Consider the following 17,170-nt stretch of genomic DNA (forward strand, 5'->3'; position numbering starts at 1 on the left):
TTATTGATCCATATCCTCTGTACACTTGAAATTATCAAACTTACTAATTTCTGCCAATATTTTTGTACAGTTTATATGTTACTGGGCAATTCATTTGCTTTTCCTTGATTATCCAGGAAGTTAAGCTTCTTTCCACATGATTGCTGGCCATGTTTTACCTTCAGTGCAGTGCTATTTGTGTTCTTTGCCAATTTTTATTGTTTTTTTTTTTATTGATTTGTAGGAGGTGATTATTGACACTAAACCATTATCAACTGTATGTGTTACACATATATTCTTTCAGTTTGGTAACTGTCAATTCCTTTTCTGTTATTTCTTTTTTTTTTTATTGGTTGTTCAAAACATTACATAGCTCTTGACATATCTATCATATTTCATACTTTAGATTCAAGTGGGTTCTGTTGTTTCTTAACGGACAAAAGGTCTTAAGTTTAACATAGTCCTTGTATGTAAATCCTTTCTTTTAAGGCTGATGTTTTTATGTCTATTTAAAGAAATCCTTTCTATTCCAAGGTTAGAAAAATTCTCCTTTGTCTATATGTGTAGTGAGTCGAGAATACAACTTCATGTTTCTGTGTGTATAATCACCTGTCTCTGCACCATTTATTTGCGAGTTCTTCCTTCCCTCATTAGTAGTGCAACCTCAGCCATATGTCAGATCTCCATTTATGTTTGTTGTATTTCTGGACTCCTTTCTGTTCCATTGGACAGTTGGTCCATTTTTATACCAATACCATATTGTAAAGCAGGACCTTCAACTTATTTTTCTTCAAATGTATTATATGGCTATTCTTGGCCCTTTCGTCTTTCATATATACATTAAATTAGGTTTTAATTGGAATTGCATCAAATCTGTATATTAGCTTGAGATGAGTTAATCTACTTGTGGTACTAAATCCTCCTACCCATGAAGATAGTGTATTTCTCTTAAGTTTTAAGTATTCTCTCACATCTAAGTTGTTTTAAGTTTAGTATTTTATGCAAATAAACCTTATCAGTCTTGCTGGGCATGGTGGTGCATACTTGTAGTCCCAGGTGCTTGGGACTCTGAGGCAAAAGAATTGGAAGTTCGAGGCTAGCCTAGATAACTTAATGAGACTGTCTCAAAACAAAATTTTAAAAAGGACTAGGGGTAGCTCACTGGTATAGCACTTGGTTAGCATGTGTAAGGCCCCGTGTTCAATCCCTCATACTGCCAATAGCAACAATAACCATAAAAATATTATCAGTCTTATTGCTATTGAAAATGATATCTTTTCGAATTCATTTTCTGATGCTGTTATATAGGAATGCAGCTGATTTCTAAAATACATTGTCTTTGCTAAATCTTTATTTTTAGTAATTTGGGATTTTTTTTAGCAGGCTGTCATAGCCATTCATATATTCTACAAAATGGAAATGAGGCTTATTCCTTTCTAATCCCTGTGCCTCTATTTCTTTTTCTTGTTCTCATGTGCTAACTAGGATCTCCAATATGGTGTGGAAGAGGAGCAATGAAAATGGGCATTCTTATCATTTTCCTGATTTTAAGGGAATGCTTCCAAGGTTTTCCTATTAATACAGATGCTTGCTTTGGGATTTTTGTGAATAGTCTTTATTGAAGTTCTCTCCTATTCCAAGTTTATAAGAACTTTTCTTAAAATCATGAATGAAATTTATCAAATGCTTTTTCTCAATCTATTGAAATAATCAAATCACTTTTCTTCCTATATCCATTCATTGAAAACCCTTTTATTTTCTTGGACTTTTTCAAATGTGGGTTGATGAGACAATGCTATTGTATACTTGCAATTTTAAAAAAAGAATAAGAACAAAGATTATTATTTAATGACCCTTGTGCAGTTTCATCAGTCTTTAGTTGATTGTAAAATGTACAAGTTAGGAAATTTAATGCAGGTCAGTGCATCTCAAACTTACATGTCAATATGAATCACCCAATATCTTACGAAAAGACAGATTCTGGTGCAGCAGGTCTGGGATGAGGCCTGAGATTCTACAACTCCAACAAGCTCCTGGTGATGCTCATTCGGTTTTTTTCAAGGAGCATGCTAGTAGCAATGGTGTACCAAATAACCTATATATGATTACATTGTTTATTTAAAATTTTTTAAATAATAGACTCATCCTTGTGTTGCAAAGGTGAACAGCTTCAGTCCAGAGAAAGCAATAGGGAAAATATTAAGAAAATTATATTTTAAAATGTATTTTAACTAGAATCTCAGGTGGTGTGGATTGGGATGACCTCCCCACCCCTATTTGCTAGTACCAACCATAGTGATTTCTCCATTAGATTGTTAACCATGACCTTTCCCTCCTCCCTTCTATGCCTTTTGTAGCTTGATGTTGGGGACAGTGCTGTGGACGAATTTGAAAAGCAGAGGCCAAGCAGAAAACAGAAAAGTTTAGGACTGCTGTGCCAGAAGTTTCTAGCTCGCTATCCAAGTTATCCCTTGTCAACTGAGAAAACTACCATCTCTCTAGATGAAGTTGCTGTCAGTCTTGGTATGTATCAACAGATTACCTAGAGGCCTGTCTCCAGTTACAGTGGGAAACTGGTTTCCTTGGGCAGGCAAAAGGTTTCAGGTGGCCTCTTTTATTAACTAAAGAATGCTCTTTCCAAAGGATGGGACAGAGGAGCAGGAATAGCTTTGTTTATCACCATCAAATTTCTCTTCATTCTAGGAAGCGTCCTAGTCCAAATAAAAATGCAGGGGTTTTTTTGGGGGGGAGGGGGCAGTGTTTTAACCTTAAAAAATATTTTTGTAAGAGGCAACATTTTTTGAGACTTAGATTATAAATTAACATCTCATTTTATTCATTTATTTATTTTAATGTGATGCTGAGGATCAAACCCAGTGCCTCACACATGCTAGGCAAGTTTTCTGCCACTGAGCTACATCCCCAGCCCTTAATATCTCATTTTAGATTCATCTTCAGACAGACTCAGAAAATATTTAGAATTATCCTGTTTTGTATTTTTAATAATGTTTCTAAGAGATCCTACAGAAGTGGTTTTATTTCCTTTAAATTTGAGAGCAAGAGCATTGTGTTTGAAACTGTATACCATGATATTCACAGCAAGCATGTCAAACAATAAAAAGCACATCTGGACATAACTCAAACAGTTAAACCTCATAACAAAGAAGAATACCCGTGTTCACGTGGCATGAGCATGTATAATGTGTGATGGGTATACAGGCTGTGATATATGTACAGCTGCTTCAGAATAGAGACCCCTAGTGGATATGGATTGTAGTTGGATTCAGGATGATCATGTTGGTAATCTTTAAAAATACAGAAATCACAATGATCTGAAGGTATAAGTGTCCCCTTAAAAAATAAGATTTTACATACCAGGGAAAAAATATTTTGAAGAAATCAGCTAAGTAGATAAATGACCAATATTTTGTTTGTTTCTTAATCCTATTCCTTTCATAGCCCTGAAAAAATGTGCCCCAATATATCAGTGTCAATCTGAATTATTCAAACTGATAGCTAAGAAGATGATTTTGGTTTGAGATGATGAGTAGGCAGTGAGTTGTGGGAAAACTGTGAGCTGAGCTTTGAGTTAGATGGAGTAGATTTGAAGCCCAGCTCTTGAGGCTGTAAGAGCTTTAAAAAAGTTAATTAATCTTTTCTTGTCTATACCATAGGGACCACAGCAACAGAGTCATTGCAAAGATGGGAATAATGGAATAACCTGCCTAACTTAGTCCTTGGCATGGTAGTTCTTGCTATTATATGGAACATTTCTACTCAGTTCTTACTGGATTGTTCCCTTCTCCCCAAGACCTGTCAGTCTCTATAACTAGGAAGAAGTAGAGTTCTGGGGTTAGGGATCTGTTTTGAAACCTAGAAGTATAATGCAATTTTCTCAGATTTCTGATAATCAAACAAGAAAATGAGCCAGGTGGACAGAGGCCCAGTGAAGAGCCCATTGAGGCACAGGGTTCTGGAAACTAGTCTTACAGAAAATAAGGGTAAAATAATAGCTTATTCAGTGTCCTCACTGGAAAGGAAGTATCCAACTTCCATTCAGGGATCTTAACTGATGTCACTGTAGAAAAAAGATGTTGGAGAAATTTGTTCCAGTTCCCAGAGAGGATGGAAGAGTGGACTTCTCTCATCTGGGCTGCAGATCATTCTGGAACAGAACTCTAGATGTTTTTTAACAGCTTTCTGATGCCTGTAATTACGGATCTGCCAAGTAAGCATGCCATCTCTCTTCACATGAGTTTGGGAATGGGATCCCTTCCTAGAAGCTATTTCATTGGTGACCATCCTCTGGGGGTGAATCTAAACTCCCTGCTATACCTGGGTTACAAGCTGCAAAACCATAGTTTAATCAAGGATAAGCAGAACATTCAAATATTATTATTTCCCAGATTCTGGTGTCATGTAGATCTGACACTGATATTATGGGTAAGAATTTAAAGAAGTGGGAATGACTTTTAGTAGAAAACAGCAGAGCCTCTGAAACTATTTTACTAGATTGAGAGTTATTCTCAATAAGCTCCATGGGGAAATAAACCAAGGGAAAGGTGGCAACAGTTAGTAATTCCTTAACTGTACAATTAATGTCATGACTAGAATTAATAAGACTAGCTCAATACAAATGAACAGGGGCTGTGGTTGTAGCTCAACCTAGTACGTGTGAGGCACTAGGTTTATAATCCTCAGCACCACATTAAGAAATAAATAAAATAAAGGTATTGTGTCCATCTACAACTTTAAAAAAAATAAAAATACAAATGAAAAAGAAGGCTGAATGCTAGGGGGAACCTTTCTGAGAGAGCAAGCCCCCAGAGTAATCTATAGGTCTAAAGACCTGTGAAATGGAACTTTTTAGTGCATCAACCCCCAGTTAAAGATTGAAATTGTGAATGATTAAGCAGACAAGTAACTGCTAGATTGGTTTTTACCAATACTACCCGCTAAGCACCCTTTGTGCATAGATAAACATCTTATTCTCCAAGTGGTCAGGATCTTCTTTTATTTTGCCTGGGATGTCTAGCCACTAGATGGAGACTTAACAGCTTGTTATCAAATATGAAATAACAAAATAGCTGGGCATATGGCTGGCCCTGGGGTGTCTCACTTGCATTCACATGACATTTCTAATGGGAAGGTTTATAGATTGTCACACTCTAAACAAGATCTGTTAATATGTGAAAACAAACTGGAATCAAGAACCAGGCACTTGTGGTCAAGGGGCTGCTGGCTGCTCCTGCCAGCACCTTCTTGCAGGCACCTGCTACCAAAGCCTAAACTTCCGAGTAGGGCAGATTTTTCAGGGTCATGAGCTAAAATGTTCTGATGTGACTGTGAAGTGCCCCTTTGTATGTGTGATAGAACTTCCCCTCAGCTCCAGAATTTCCTTTTAATTTGGTGGCTTTCTCACATTAAATCTTTGAAGGGCCTAAAGCTATATTCACTGAGTCTGATCTGATTATATAACAGCTTCTGGCATGTGCAATGAAAGAGGGAATCTTTGTAGCTGGTCTGGTTTTTTGTAAGGTTTTTGTTATGGATACTTAGATGAGAGCAAAAAAGAACAGTGGGCCTGGGGGCCTGTTGCACAACAGAATGAGTCCTAGACATGAGACTTTTTAAAAAATCTCTTTCTACTGTGACCTCTTATGTTAGCAGGGATTTTAGGTTATCTCTAATGCTATGTAAAATATTTAGAGAAAATTAACACCAACTGGTGACCCTTTACATTTATGGTCACATTTAATCCTCATCATTTTATGAGATAAATTCCAAGGCACAGAAAGGTTAAATAACTTCCAGGATCACCCAACTAGTAAGAGATAGATCAAGGATTCAAATCTAGGCAGTCTGACCCAGAGCCCTCCACAGTGATTATTTTTGGTAATTCAGTGGATAACTCATAATCTTAGCTACTTCAGTAGTATAGGGAAAGTGGGAGGAAGCTGATGAATTGCAGAATTGCAGTGGTCACCTGTCTGTGCTTCATTGTTGGACTGCTTAGCAGAATATGGTAAAAGAGAACACAGGGAGAGTTGTCAATAGCCATGATGAGAAAAAGGAGACTCATGTTCTTCCAGCCCTGGATATAGCTTCCTCTAGCCATTTGAAAAGGGTACCCAAAGGCCTTTTACCATTCACTTGCTTCACTGGGCCATTAAGAGTTTTCAAAGTTAGCGAGGCATGGTGTCGCGCATCTGTAATTTCAGCGACTTATGAGCCAAGACAGTAAGATTGCAAGTTCAAGGCTAGCCTCAGCAACTTAGCAAGGCCCTAAGCAACTCAGTGAGACCCTGTCTCAAAATAAAAAATAAAAAGTGCTGGGGATGTGGCTCAGTAGTACAGTCCCCTGGGTTCCATCCCGAGTACCCCTCCTCACAGAAAAGAAAGTTTTCAAGGTTATATTTTCACATCATTCAAACCCTAAGAAAGGATTGTCCAAAATAATGTGGCAGTTGTTAGTTTATTTTATAGTCTGTATAATTGGGAATACAAGCCACAATCATCCATCCATTCATCATTCATCCAGTAGACATACTGTTATGCATATTATTCAGTACTACCAGTTCAATATGTACAAATATTCGTGTGGTTATCCTGATGGGTCTAAAGAGTAGGTGCTACCATTATGTCACGCAGATGGAACTATTCACCATCTTGAGGAGGGTGTTCTAGATTAGATCTGTTTGAGGACTGCCTCAAAAGAAGAAAAAAAAATTCTGTTGTTTGCATCCTTACAGGTTGAATTTATTGATCATTCACATCTGATGGGCATTTCATTGGGCACCATACAAAGTAGTTCCCAGACTTGGTCCATGTTCATCTGCATCATGTCTGTTTGCTTCTGTTTTTCAAACAGGTGTGGAAAGGAGACGCATCTATGACATTGTAAATGTGCTAGAGTCACTGCATCTGGTCAGCCGGGTGGCCAAGAATCAGTATGGCTGGCATGGACGGCATAGCCTGCCAAAAACCCTGAGGACCCTCCAGAGACTTGGAGAGGAGCAGAAATATGAAGAGCAGATGGCCTACCTCCAACAGAAGGAACTGGACCTGATGGATTATAAATTTGGAGAACGCAGAAAAGATGGTTGTCCAGATTCCCAAGATCAACAGTTACTGGATTTCTCTGAACCTGACTATCCCTCTTGTGAGTCCACTGTAACCTCATGAATAATGGCAGAAAGAGCGATGATCTTTTCTGAAGAGACTCACTAGTAGAATGAGAAGTGCCACATTGATAACCCAGAGGAAAATGTCCCTTAATTTTTCACTGAAGAAAGGGAGACAGATGGCTTCCCAACTGGGCCATCAGCACCGCACCTGACTTAAAATCAGTCTGGTGGAGTTCACCTGGTATTTAGCATGTCTGGACCATGGATCATGTAGTGCTCCCCGTTATAGATTGATGGGCCCATTCTGTTTTCTTTTTATGATAATTTATTTGAAGTTATCTTCTCAATTTTTTAATTATATGTTGGAGTAGATTACATAGAAGAGAGCCTCATTAACAAAGTATTGATAAAAAGACAGACAACCCTCTTCTTCATTTTGTACAGAATTTAAAAAATTTGTATCTGCATTGTTCTTGCCTTTCCGCAGCTAGTATTTTTCTTCCCATATTTGCCATTGATCTTCATCATTCTCACCCTCCTCCTCGTTGGCAAGATGACAAAGCATGAAAAAAGGGTGGGCTTGGTTTTTATTAGATTCACTAAAAGTCAGGCCTTTTAGTTGCACCCCACGAGGCAGCACTTATCCTTCCGCAGCTACCTGCCCGGGGTGGTTTACCTGCCGTCCACAAGGCACACATCTAATGAGTCTGTTTATGTAGATCTTATCTGTTCCCCTGTTTCTGAAAACTCTTGAATAGGGCACCTAACTATGTTTTTTGGGTATATTTTTTATATTGTGAGTTCAAAGAAAGAAAAATGGAGTTCTTGCCTTTGAGAGGAGAGTTGACGTTCTGTAAACAGTTCCTGATCCCTACCCTCTCTTTTTATCTGCCTACAAATCTTTTCAAAATGTTCCTTCAGGAAAATTATCACATAGATTCTGTTTTATAACATATAAGTATAAAGTGTTAAGAGCAATTTTAAATACACGTAAGAGGTTATGCATATGACAGAGTGATTTTATAGGCCATAAGAAAATCCTTCTTATTTCTTTATGAGCTGATATTTGTGATGTGTGTCCAGTAGGCTTCTGCCTGTGACAAGGATGATCCTTCCATATGCTGGTGGCATTGGATAGTTATGGCAAACAACTATCCAAAGATAGTCTTTCATGTGGTAAATTCCATGTTTTGATGTTCTTGTTTCCTCCCCTGTGTAGCATCTGCAAACAGTAGAAAAGATAAGTCTCTGAGAATTATGAGTCAGAAGTTTGTCATGCTGTTCCTTGTCTCCAAAACCAAGATTGTTACTTTGGATGTGGCTGCCAAGATACTGATAGAAGAAAGCCAGGATACCCCAGATCATAGTAAATTTAAAAGTAAGAATTTTCACCTCAATCCATTTAAGCACAAAAGGGTGGTATTTCATATGTTGGTATCTTCTACCTCTGAGATTAAAAAATATACATACTATTTTTGAGGAATGTGCTCATAAAAGTTCTTTTGCTGTGAGGATAAGCTAGTCACATAATTGAATTTCTATTAAATTCCTGTCAGAAGCCTTTTCCTCAACTGTTACAGGGTACAGTAGAAGCAGAATGCCATCCCAAGAACAACGGTCAGGGAGGGTATGGATTACTTTGCATTTCTCTTTAGAGGCAGAATATCTGAGTTTTCTTTCCCCTTTTTTCCCCACCCCCTGCCTACTCTTCTGAAGGGTGGAGATGAAAGTTGTCTACAGGTAAGAAACAGAGGAATGGTCAGGGCCCAGGGTGGTGGGACGTGGCTGCTGGACAGGTAGAGATTTTCCAGATGACACACTTAATGCCATCCTCCTTATCCATTGAATCAGTGCCCTGGGCTCCTGGCAGTCCTTTCAAGCTGGGAAATCATGAGCTTATCATTTGCTAGCTTCTACCTGTTTCCCCCCACCAAACTAGGATGATGGCTACCTTGCGGGTGAAATGCCTGGATAAAATCCAAATCTGTTAGGATGATGGTGAAAACTTGATATTTTTAGACAATAATCCAATGCCTTTGCTTCATCTCAGTCTTGGAGTCAGGTGGATTTCATACCTGTTAAGTTTCTTGAATAGAAATACTTTATGGTTTTTCTCCTAATATCTGCATTTTTCAAAGGTCTCTCCCCAAACCGTAAGATTCAGAGAACACACTGCAGAATGCCAGATGAGGAGCTGCTATCTTTAGCACAGTTGTACCTCATGACATTGAATTCCTGTGTTCCCAGGAGTGCAGCCTTGTAGGAAGACCTGGGGAATCCCTGTCATTTTTACAGGCCAGCTCCCTGTGAAGCAGGTGCCACAACCTCTTGCTGGGAGAAAACTCAGGACAAGCTCTTGATGGGCCACATATCAGAATTACATTTATTAAGCATTTAATCATGTCCTCCCATGGTGTTTTTGCAATCACAGTGCTCCCTGCCTTTCACCAGATGCTCTCTTCTAAGAGGTGTGAAGTTGTGGAAATGGAAGGACATAGTGACCTTCCTTTAATATTTGTCTTCATACACATCCAATGCATAAATCTTGGGTACTTTCATGATAGAGCCATTAGTCTCATCCCACCCCACCCCTTTTGAGGTTTATATGATATCTGAAAAACATTACTTGTCACATAAACTGAAATTTAATGGTGTCACAGAAGGGATGACCATAATTGTGTTTTATATCTTCAAGCAAAGGTACGACGCCTCTATGATATAGCCAATGTTCTGACCAGCTTGGCTCTGATAAAGAAAGTGCATGTAACAGAAGAGCGAGGCCGTAAACCAGCCTTCAAATGGATCGGGCCTGTGGACTTCAGCACCAGTGGTAAGGAGGCATGGTTTTGCTAGGGATCTATTTTTATTATAATCCCTAATTCCTTTTCCAAGTTGTCATCTACCACACAGTGAAGTTGATCTTCTTTTCTCAATAATCCATGTGACATACAAAATTAGGGTAGTGATTTCACTCATTTTATTAGCCTAAAAATGGTATGTACTGGTTGGCTCACAGTAGTAAGGGAACTAGAAGCTTATCATCATAGGCATGTCTACAACTATTAAATTACAGTTTTTGCTGGGTGTAGTGTTGCACGCCTGTAATCCCAATAACTGAGAAGGCTGAGACAGGAGGACTGTCCACTTAGCAACTTAGTGAGACCCTGTCTCAACATAAAAAATAAAAACCGCTACTAGGGATTATCTTGATGGTAAAGTGTCCCTGGGTTTAGTCCCTCCAGAAATTTAAAAAATAAAAATTTTAAAAAATTACAGCTCTTCATAATTTTTTATTTTGTTCTGGAGCTTTTGCCTGGAAGTTTGGGAGTAAGAATTTAAAGTGATGTTTCTATTGAACTCTGATTATTTCTATATTAGCAGAATAAAACATTATTTTTCAGTGAAATCCCAAATAATGTAAAAACTATGTCAGTTACTATTTTTTTGTAAATCTAATATATGGTAAGATTGCTTCTAAATGTAATATGGATATAATGAGCCCTTTTGTAATTGATCTGTAAAGTTAAAAATGTCATAATTTTAACTAAACTGATGTGAAAGGTGGTATTATCTTCTGCTTATTGCACAGGTAATATCTAAGCAATCAGGGACTAGATCCTACTGCAACAGATATGCCTGGGAAAAAGCCATTAAAGTTATTTTTAAATTATCCTTTCAATTTCGGCTTTAGTGGTGTAAATTCATGCCACTTAACTCAGGCTTATAAAAGATATCATTCTCTATCTCACTTGTTAAATACACATTATTCACTTAGGAGCTAGATGAAATCTTAAAATCAAGTATAATTCAACACACCAAGTACTTAGTAAGTACGGATTGTGCTGATTACTGTCCTACTTGCTATGAGAAATTTAAGATGTTTGTGATGCAGTCCCCGCCTTCATGATATATACAATTTTGCCATTTTCTGCTTCTCTGCCTTTGGCTTCTGTTCTCTTCACCTGTGAAACCGTCTGCTTTTCAACATTAATAGGGCACACATCACTTAACAGGCGCATGTTCAGAAAAATGTGTTATTAGGAGATTTCATCATGATACACAAACTAAGACTAGTATAAAGTCACTAGGCAATATGATCTCATGAGACCACGGCTGTATAATATGATCTGTCCTTGGTCCAAGCATCTTCAAATGGCATGTGACTATATTCTACTCAGCCTTCAAGATGTGGCTCAGTTATCAACTCTTACCTGATGCTTTCTCTAATCACCCAGAGAAGACTATCTCCTTTTAGCAACTACAATTTAGTATTGTGATGTTTTACTTGATAAAGTTGATACTGTGGGTTTTCCCTTGCCCTGTACATTTGGGGCCAGGCATCATTATTCATCTTGCATCACCTCATAGTACTAAGAACAGTGCCTTGATTATGTTAGTTGACTAATAAGCTTCTACAGAAGGTGCATAATTAGCATATGTAAGAGGATACAGGTTCAGTTCTGATAGACTCTTAGGTTTTAGAGGGGTGAAAAAATGGCATATGTGAGAATAAATCTGGGATGTGCTGGAGAGATGAGCCACTCTGATTTAAATGCAGAGAGTAGGATTAAGAGTACATGAGATAAAGGCTGGGGCTGGGGCTCAGTGGTAGAGTGGTCGCTTAGCACATGCAAGGCATTGGATCTGATCCTCAACACCACATAAAAATAAGTAAATAAAATAAAGGTTAAAAAGAAAAGAAAAAAGAGTACATGAGATAAAATATAATCAGATGGGACCACACTTTTGGAAGGCCTTAAAAGTTAGGCCAAGAAATTTGCACTAGATATAATGAGCAGAAATGACCAGGAGTCCTTGAATATGGAGATTAACAGAAAGGGCTAAAAGTGTTGATGCCTTGAACAAAATTATCACTGGGGACATGAGCTGGTGTAAAGAAATCAAGTTCATGTTCACAACCAGTGGGACAGCAGCTGAGAGAACTCTGTGATCTGATGTGGGGAAAACAGTTTGGCATCAGGTCGGGAACCTCAAAGTGAACCAGTATTCTCTGACCTTCACAAACCTGGTTCTCTTTCTGTATTCCCTGGTTCCATTACTGATAACATCATCAAACCAGCAATCAAGTCTGGATCATCAAGTCACCTTTGATTCCTTGACTCACTTTCCTTCACCCCTAGAGTAGCAGTTCATCAGGGTTAAATTTCATAAATATGTCTTCTTGTCTTTCCCACCAGTATGGCACATTTGATATAGATATAGGTGTTTTACTTTTAACTGCTTTATTGAGGGGTCATTGGCATATAATAAATAGCATGGAGTTAGTTACAATTTGATGTTTTTGAAAATGTAAAACTTATAATGCCCCTGTGAAATAATCACAAAACTGAGTATATTCATCACCTATTACCCTCAAAAGTCTTTTCTGCTCCTTTGTATTTCTTCCCTCCTGGCCTTCATTTCCATCCCTAGGCAACCACTAATCTTCTTTTTGCCTCTTTAGGTAGGTTTGTTTGTGTTTCTAGATTTTTTTTTTTTTTTTACAAATGAATTATGTATAGTTGTTGTCCATTATTCACAGATACCATAGTTGTGAATTTATCTGCCCAGTAAGATTTATTTGTAACTCCAAAGACAACACTCATTGGCATTGTCACAGTCATTTGTGGACATGCAGAAAATTTGAGTTTCCCAGTACACACCTTGGTTGAACAAGATTCCTTTTTTTAGTTTCAGTCTTTGTAGTATCACGTTTTTATATTTTTGTGCTTTGTGTTAATGGTTTTGTTACTTAAAATGGCTCCCAAGGGTGATGTAAGCAAGATGGCTAACTAGAGGTGACTACTGCACTTTCTTTTTCACACAAGAATCAAAACAAAGAAAAACAGCTATTTTACTGGAGTGCTGCGTGGACAGAAACATTATGGAGCACAGAGATACATACCCATCTAAAGAAGGGAACTAAGCACACTGCATTTTTCATCCAGTCTCTCCAGGTCAGTCCTGAACCAAGGAAGACTTTGCTCAGCAAGGAAAGAAAAAACAAAGAGGCTCTGAGTCCAGTTTGGAAGCTACCAGGTTACACTGCCTGGCCCTTGAGAAAGAACCTAGCCCATGTTGTGCTATTTCTTGCTGAGGCACCTGCTGAGTGCCCTCTTAAGACTACCACCCAGGATTCTAGAAAGTTGCCCCTGGCAAATCAGCAACCTAAGCCCTATGAGCCAGCAGGGTAACTCCACTTACCCTCCCATATCCCTAGGAGACACCTGGGCAACCCACCCTGAGTGACTGCCCTGCAAGGGTCATTGGGAGATCATGAGGTGGCCTTGCCCATGCTCCTGCTGCTCTGAAATCAGATAGACGTTCCTGCTTACACCTTCAGTCTCAGGAAGCAGCTGTGAAGCATGTGTTGAGTAGCTTTGTCTGCAGAGCCCCTGGAAGAGTTGAATGTCCTTGCCTACCCATCCATGATCCTGAGAAGCAGCCTTCCCTAAGTGGCCCAGCCTATCAAGGGTTCTAGAAAACAGCCAAATACCCCCTTCCCACTAGTCCCTGGAAGGAGCTAGGCAATTTACCCTGAGCATTTGGTTTCTAGAGATTTTGAGAATTCATCTGCATAGTCCTCAGACATTGACAGGTGCACAGTTTGGGCCCATTGGTGAGGCCTATCCCCATGCAATCCTCGGACACTGATGGATACCTTGTTATCAGGCACATTGTGCTATACTCATGTGAGTCCACAATGGTAGCACTCTTTCCATGCAGCCTGTAGAAACTGATGGGCATTCAGAGCTGCCAGAAAACAGGCACCCCACCTAAAATATCTGATCCCAGCTGGTAGTGCAAGCCCACAACCTCTGCAGCCTAAGCCACTGAATCAGGTGCAGACAATGCTGATGTTGATTACAGCTAAAGAAGCTGCACAAACACTGCAGTATAACATCTACCTGGAATCAAAGTCAAAATAGCCTGTCCAAGGTCCTAAGACATACGACCAAGAGAAAATCTGTTACACTGAAAGCCACCCAATAAAATTGATAGTCACTTCATCAACCAAGTGCACAAATATTAAAGTAAGGACACAGGAAGTATGGAAAACATAAAAGGTAATATGATGTCTACAAAGAAACATGCTATATAAAAGGAAATCAATAGATTGCCTGACAAAGAATTCAGAAGAATGATTTAAGAAACTTAATGAGAAAAGAGAATACAGACAGACAATTCAATGGAATTAGGAAGATCATCACTATGAACCAAACTAATTTGGAACTAAATAACTGAAGTGTAAAAAAAAAAAAAATGGTTAAGAGCTAAACAACATAACAGATCAGGCAGAAAAAAGGATTTCTGAGCTTAAAGAAAGGTCTTTTGAAATAACCTAGTCCAGTTTAAAAAAAAAAAAGTTTTTTTAAAGCCTCTTAAGATTTATGAGATACCATTAAGCAAGTTAGTAGAAGGGGAAAAGACATACAAAACTATTAAGTGGAGTAATTACTGTAAACTTTCTAAATCTTAGAAAAGACAGACTATCCCCTTCAGGAAACTCAAAAAAAAACCTTACTACATTTGACAAATTGTGGATATATATGCACCTAACACTGGAGCACCCAATTATATAATGTTGATTAGTAGATATAAAAGGAAAAGTAGACTGTCATACAGTAATAGTGGGAGACTTCAACTTTTATCACTGAAAGTAGTATCCACTTGAATCAGGAAAGCAACTTTAGAATGGAACACTGTTATAGACCAGGAGCCAAATAAAATCAGATGGAAAAAGAAGACATTACAACTAATAACAAATATATATGATCACTGGGATCCCATATGACCAAATATACCAACAAATTGAAAACCTTAAAGAAATGTACAAATTTCTAGACAAATATAACCTACCAAAATTAAACTATGAGGATGTAGAAAATCTGATAACAAGTAACAACAATGAATCAGTAATAGTCTCCCGTCAGAGAAAAGCCCAGGACTGGATGATTTCACTTCTGAATTTTACCAAAAATTTAAAGAAGTAATGCCAACTCTCTATTCCAAGGTTTTCACGGTAAGGGGTTTCAAACTCATTCTGTGGTGCCAGCATCATCCTAATACTAAAACCAACAACAACAAATAAGAAAGCTATAGACCAATATTTCTGATTAACAGATGCAAAAAATGATCAATAAAACATTACCAAACTGAATTGAATAGGACATAAAAATTATACACCATGATTAATTGGGATTTATTCCTGGGATGCAAGGATATTTCAACATATAAAAATCAATGTGTAATATAGCAACAGAACAAAGGACCAAAATTGTGTGATCATCTCAACAGATGCAGATAAGGCATGTAATAAAATTTAACATTGCTTTATGATTAAAAACTCCTCAAAAAATTAAGTGTAGAAAGAATGTCCCTTAACCCAATAAGTGCTATATGTAACAAACCCACAACAAACATTATAATGAATGGAAGAAAGCTGAAATCATTTCCTTTAAGATCAGGAACAAGTCAAGGATGTCCACTTTCACCATTCTCATTTAATAAAGTATTAGAAGTTTAGCCACAGCAATAAGGGTATCTAAATCAGAAAAGAAGAAACAGTCAAATTATCCCTGTTGGCAGACATGATTTTATGTATAGAAAAACCTAAAGACTCCACCAGAAAACTGTGATAAATTAAATTAAATTTAAAAGTGATAAATTAATTCAGTGAGGTTGCAGAGTACAAAATCAACATATAAAACCTAGTAGCTTTTTTATGCACTGTTATGGTTTGAATCAACAAAGAAACTTTAGAATGGAACACTACTATAGACCAGAACACTACTATAGACCCAAAAGCTCATTTGTGAGACAATGCAAGAAGGTTTGGAGGAGAAATGATTGGGTTATAGCCTTAACCTAAACAGCGAATTAATCCCTAATGGGAATAACTGATGACTGGAGGCAGGTGGGGTGTGCTGGAGGAAGTTGGTTCGTTAGAGGTGTGGCTGTGGAGTATACATTTTATATCTGGAGAGTAGAGTCCCTCTCCCTCTCTCCTTCCTGATCATCATGTGAGCTGTTTCCCTCCACCACGCTCTCCCACCATTATATTCAGCCTCACCTTGAGCCCCAAGGAATGGGGCCTGCTGTCTCTGGATTGAGACCTCTAAAATCATGAGCCCTTAAATAAATTTTTCCTCCTCTAGCATTGTTCTGGTCGGGTCCTTTCATCATAGCAGCGGAAAAAGCTGACTAAAACAGCACCAATAACAAAATTGCTGAGGAAAAGGACTCAAGGAAAGTAATTCCATTCACCATAGCTACAAAATAAACAATCAGAACACCTAGAAAATATCAAAGGAAGTAAACGATGCATACAACAAAAACTACAGACACTGATAAAAGAAACTGGATAGTAAAAAAAAAAAGAAAAGAAAAACAAGGAAAGATATCAGTTTTTGAATTGCAAGAATGTTAAAATGTCCATATTACCCAAAGTGATTTATTTCAATTCCTATCAAATATCGATGCCATTGTCCTCATAAGTGGAGAAGGAAAAAAACAAAACTAAAATCTGTATGGAGCCCCAGAAAACCCCAAATAGCCAAAGCAGTCCTGAGCAAAAACAATAAAGATGTAAGTATTATGATACCTGAGTTAATATGAAGCTATAGTATCCAAAACAACATATTGGCATAAAAACAAGCTAATGGAACAGAATAGAGAAACCAGAAATAATGCCATGTATTAATAGTCAACTGATTTTCAAGGACAGCAAGAACATACATTGGAGGACCCCAAAAACACAGTCAGCAAGTTTTACTGACAAATGGGATTACATCAAACTAAGAGGCTTCTGTAAAGGAAACCACGGTAAAGAGACAATCTATAGAATGGGAGAAAACTTGTAAACTATTTATCTGGCAAAGGATTAATTTCCAGAATATATGAGGAACTCAACAGCAAAGCATAATCTAATTTTAAAATTTGTGAAAAACCTGAATAGGCATTTCTTAAAAGAGAATATACAAATAGCCAATAAATACATCAAAAAACGTTCAGTATCACTGATTATCAGGGAAATGTAAATCAAAAACCACAATGAAATGTCA

General features: G+C 37.8%; 1 protein-coding gene and 1 long non-coding RNA gene across 2 annotated transcripts in view; one reads left to right on the top strand and one right to left on the bottom strand.

Moving 5' to 3' along the window:
• E2f7 (E2F transcription factor 7) overlaps window positions 1–17,170 on the top strand; it is a 41,964-nt gene that overhangs the window by 10,135 nt on the left and 14,659 nt on the right. The window contains exons 4-7 of the mRNA XM_005330440.3: window positions 2,337–2,502; window positions 6,851–7,141; window positions 8,326–8,484; window positions 9,802–9,936. Of these exons, the coding sequence (XP_005330497.2) occupies window positions 2,337–2,502; window positions 6,851–7,141; window positions 8,326–8,484; window positions 9,802–9,936 (751 nt within the window). The remainder of the gene's footprint in view (window positions 1–2,336; window positions 2,503–6,850; window positions 7,142–8,325; window positions 8,485–9,801; window positions 9,937–17,170) is intronic.
• LOC144378598 (uncharacterized) overlaps window positions 6,436–17,170 on the bottom strand; it is a 154,117-nt gene continuing 143,382 nt past the window's right edge. The window contains exon 3 of the long non-coding RNA XR_013440440.1: window positions 6,436–8,328. This is a non-coding gene — a long non-coding RNA (uncharacterized LOC144378598). The remainder of the gene's footprint in view (window positions 8,329–17,170) is intronic.

Source organism: Ictidomys tridecemlineatus, chromosome 6 (assembly GCF_052094955.1).
Source record: "Ictidomys tridecemlineatus isolate mIctTri1 chromosome 6, mIctTri1.hap1, whole genome shotgun sequence".
In the NCBI taxonomy this organism is placed as follows: Eukaryota; Metazoa; Chordata; class Mammalia; order Rodentia; family Sciuridae; genus Ictidomys; species Ictidomys tridecemlineatus.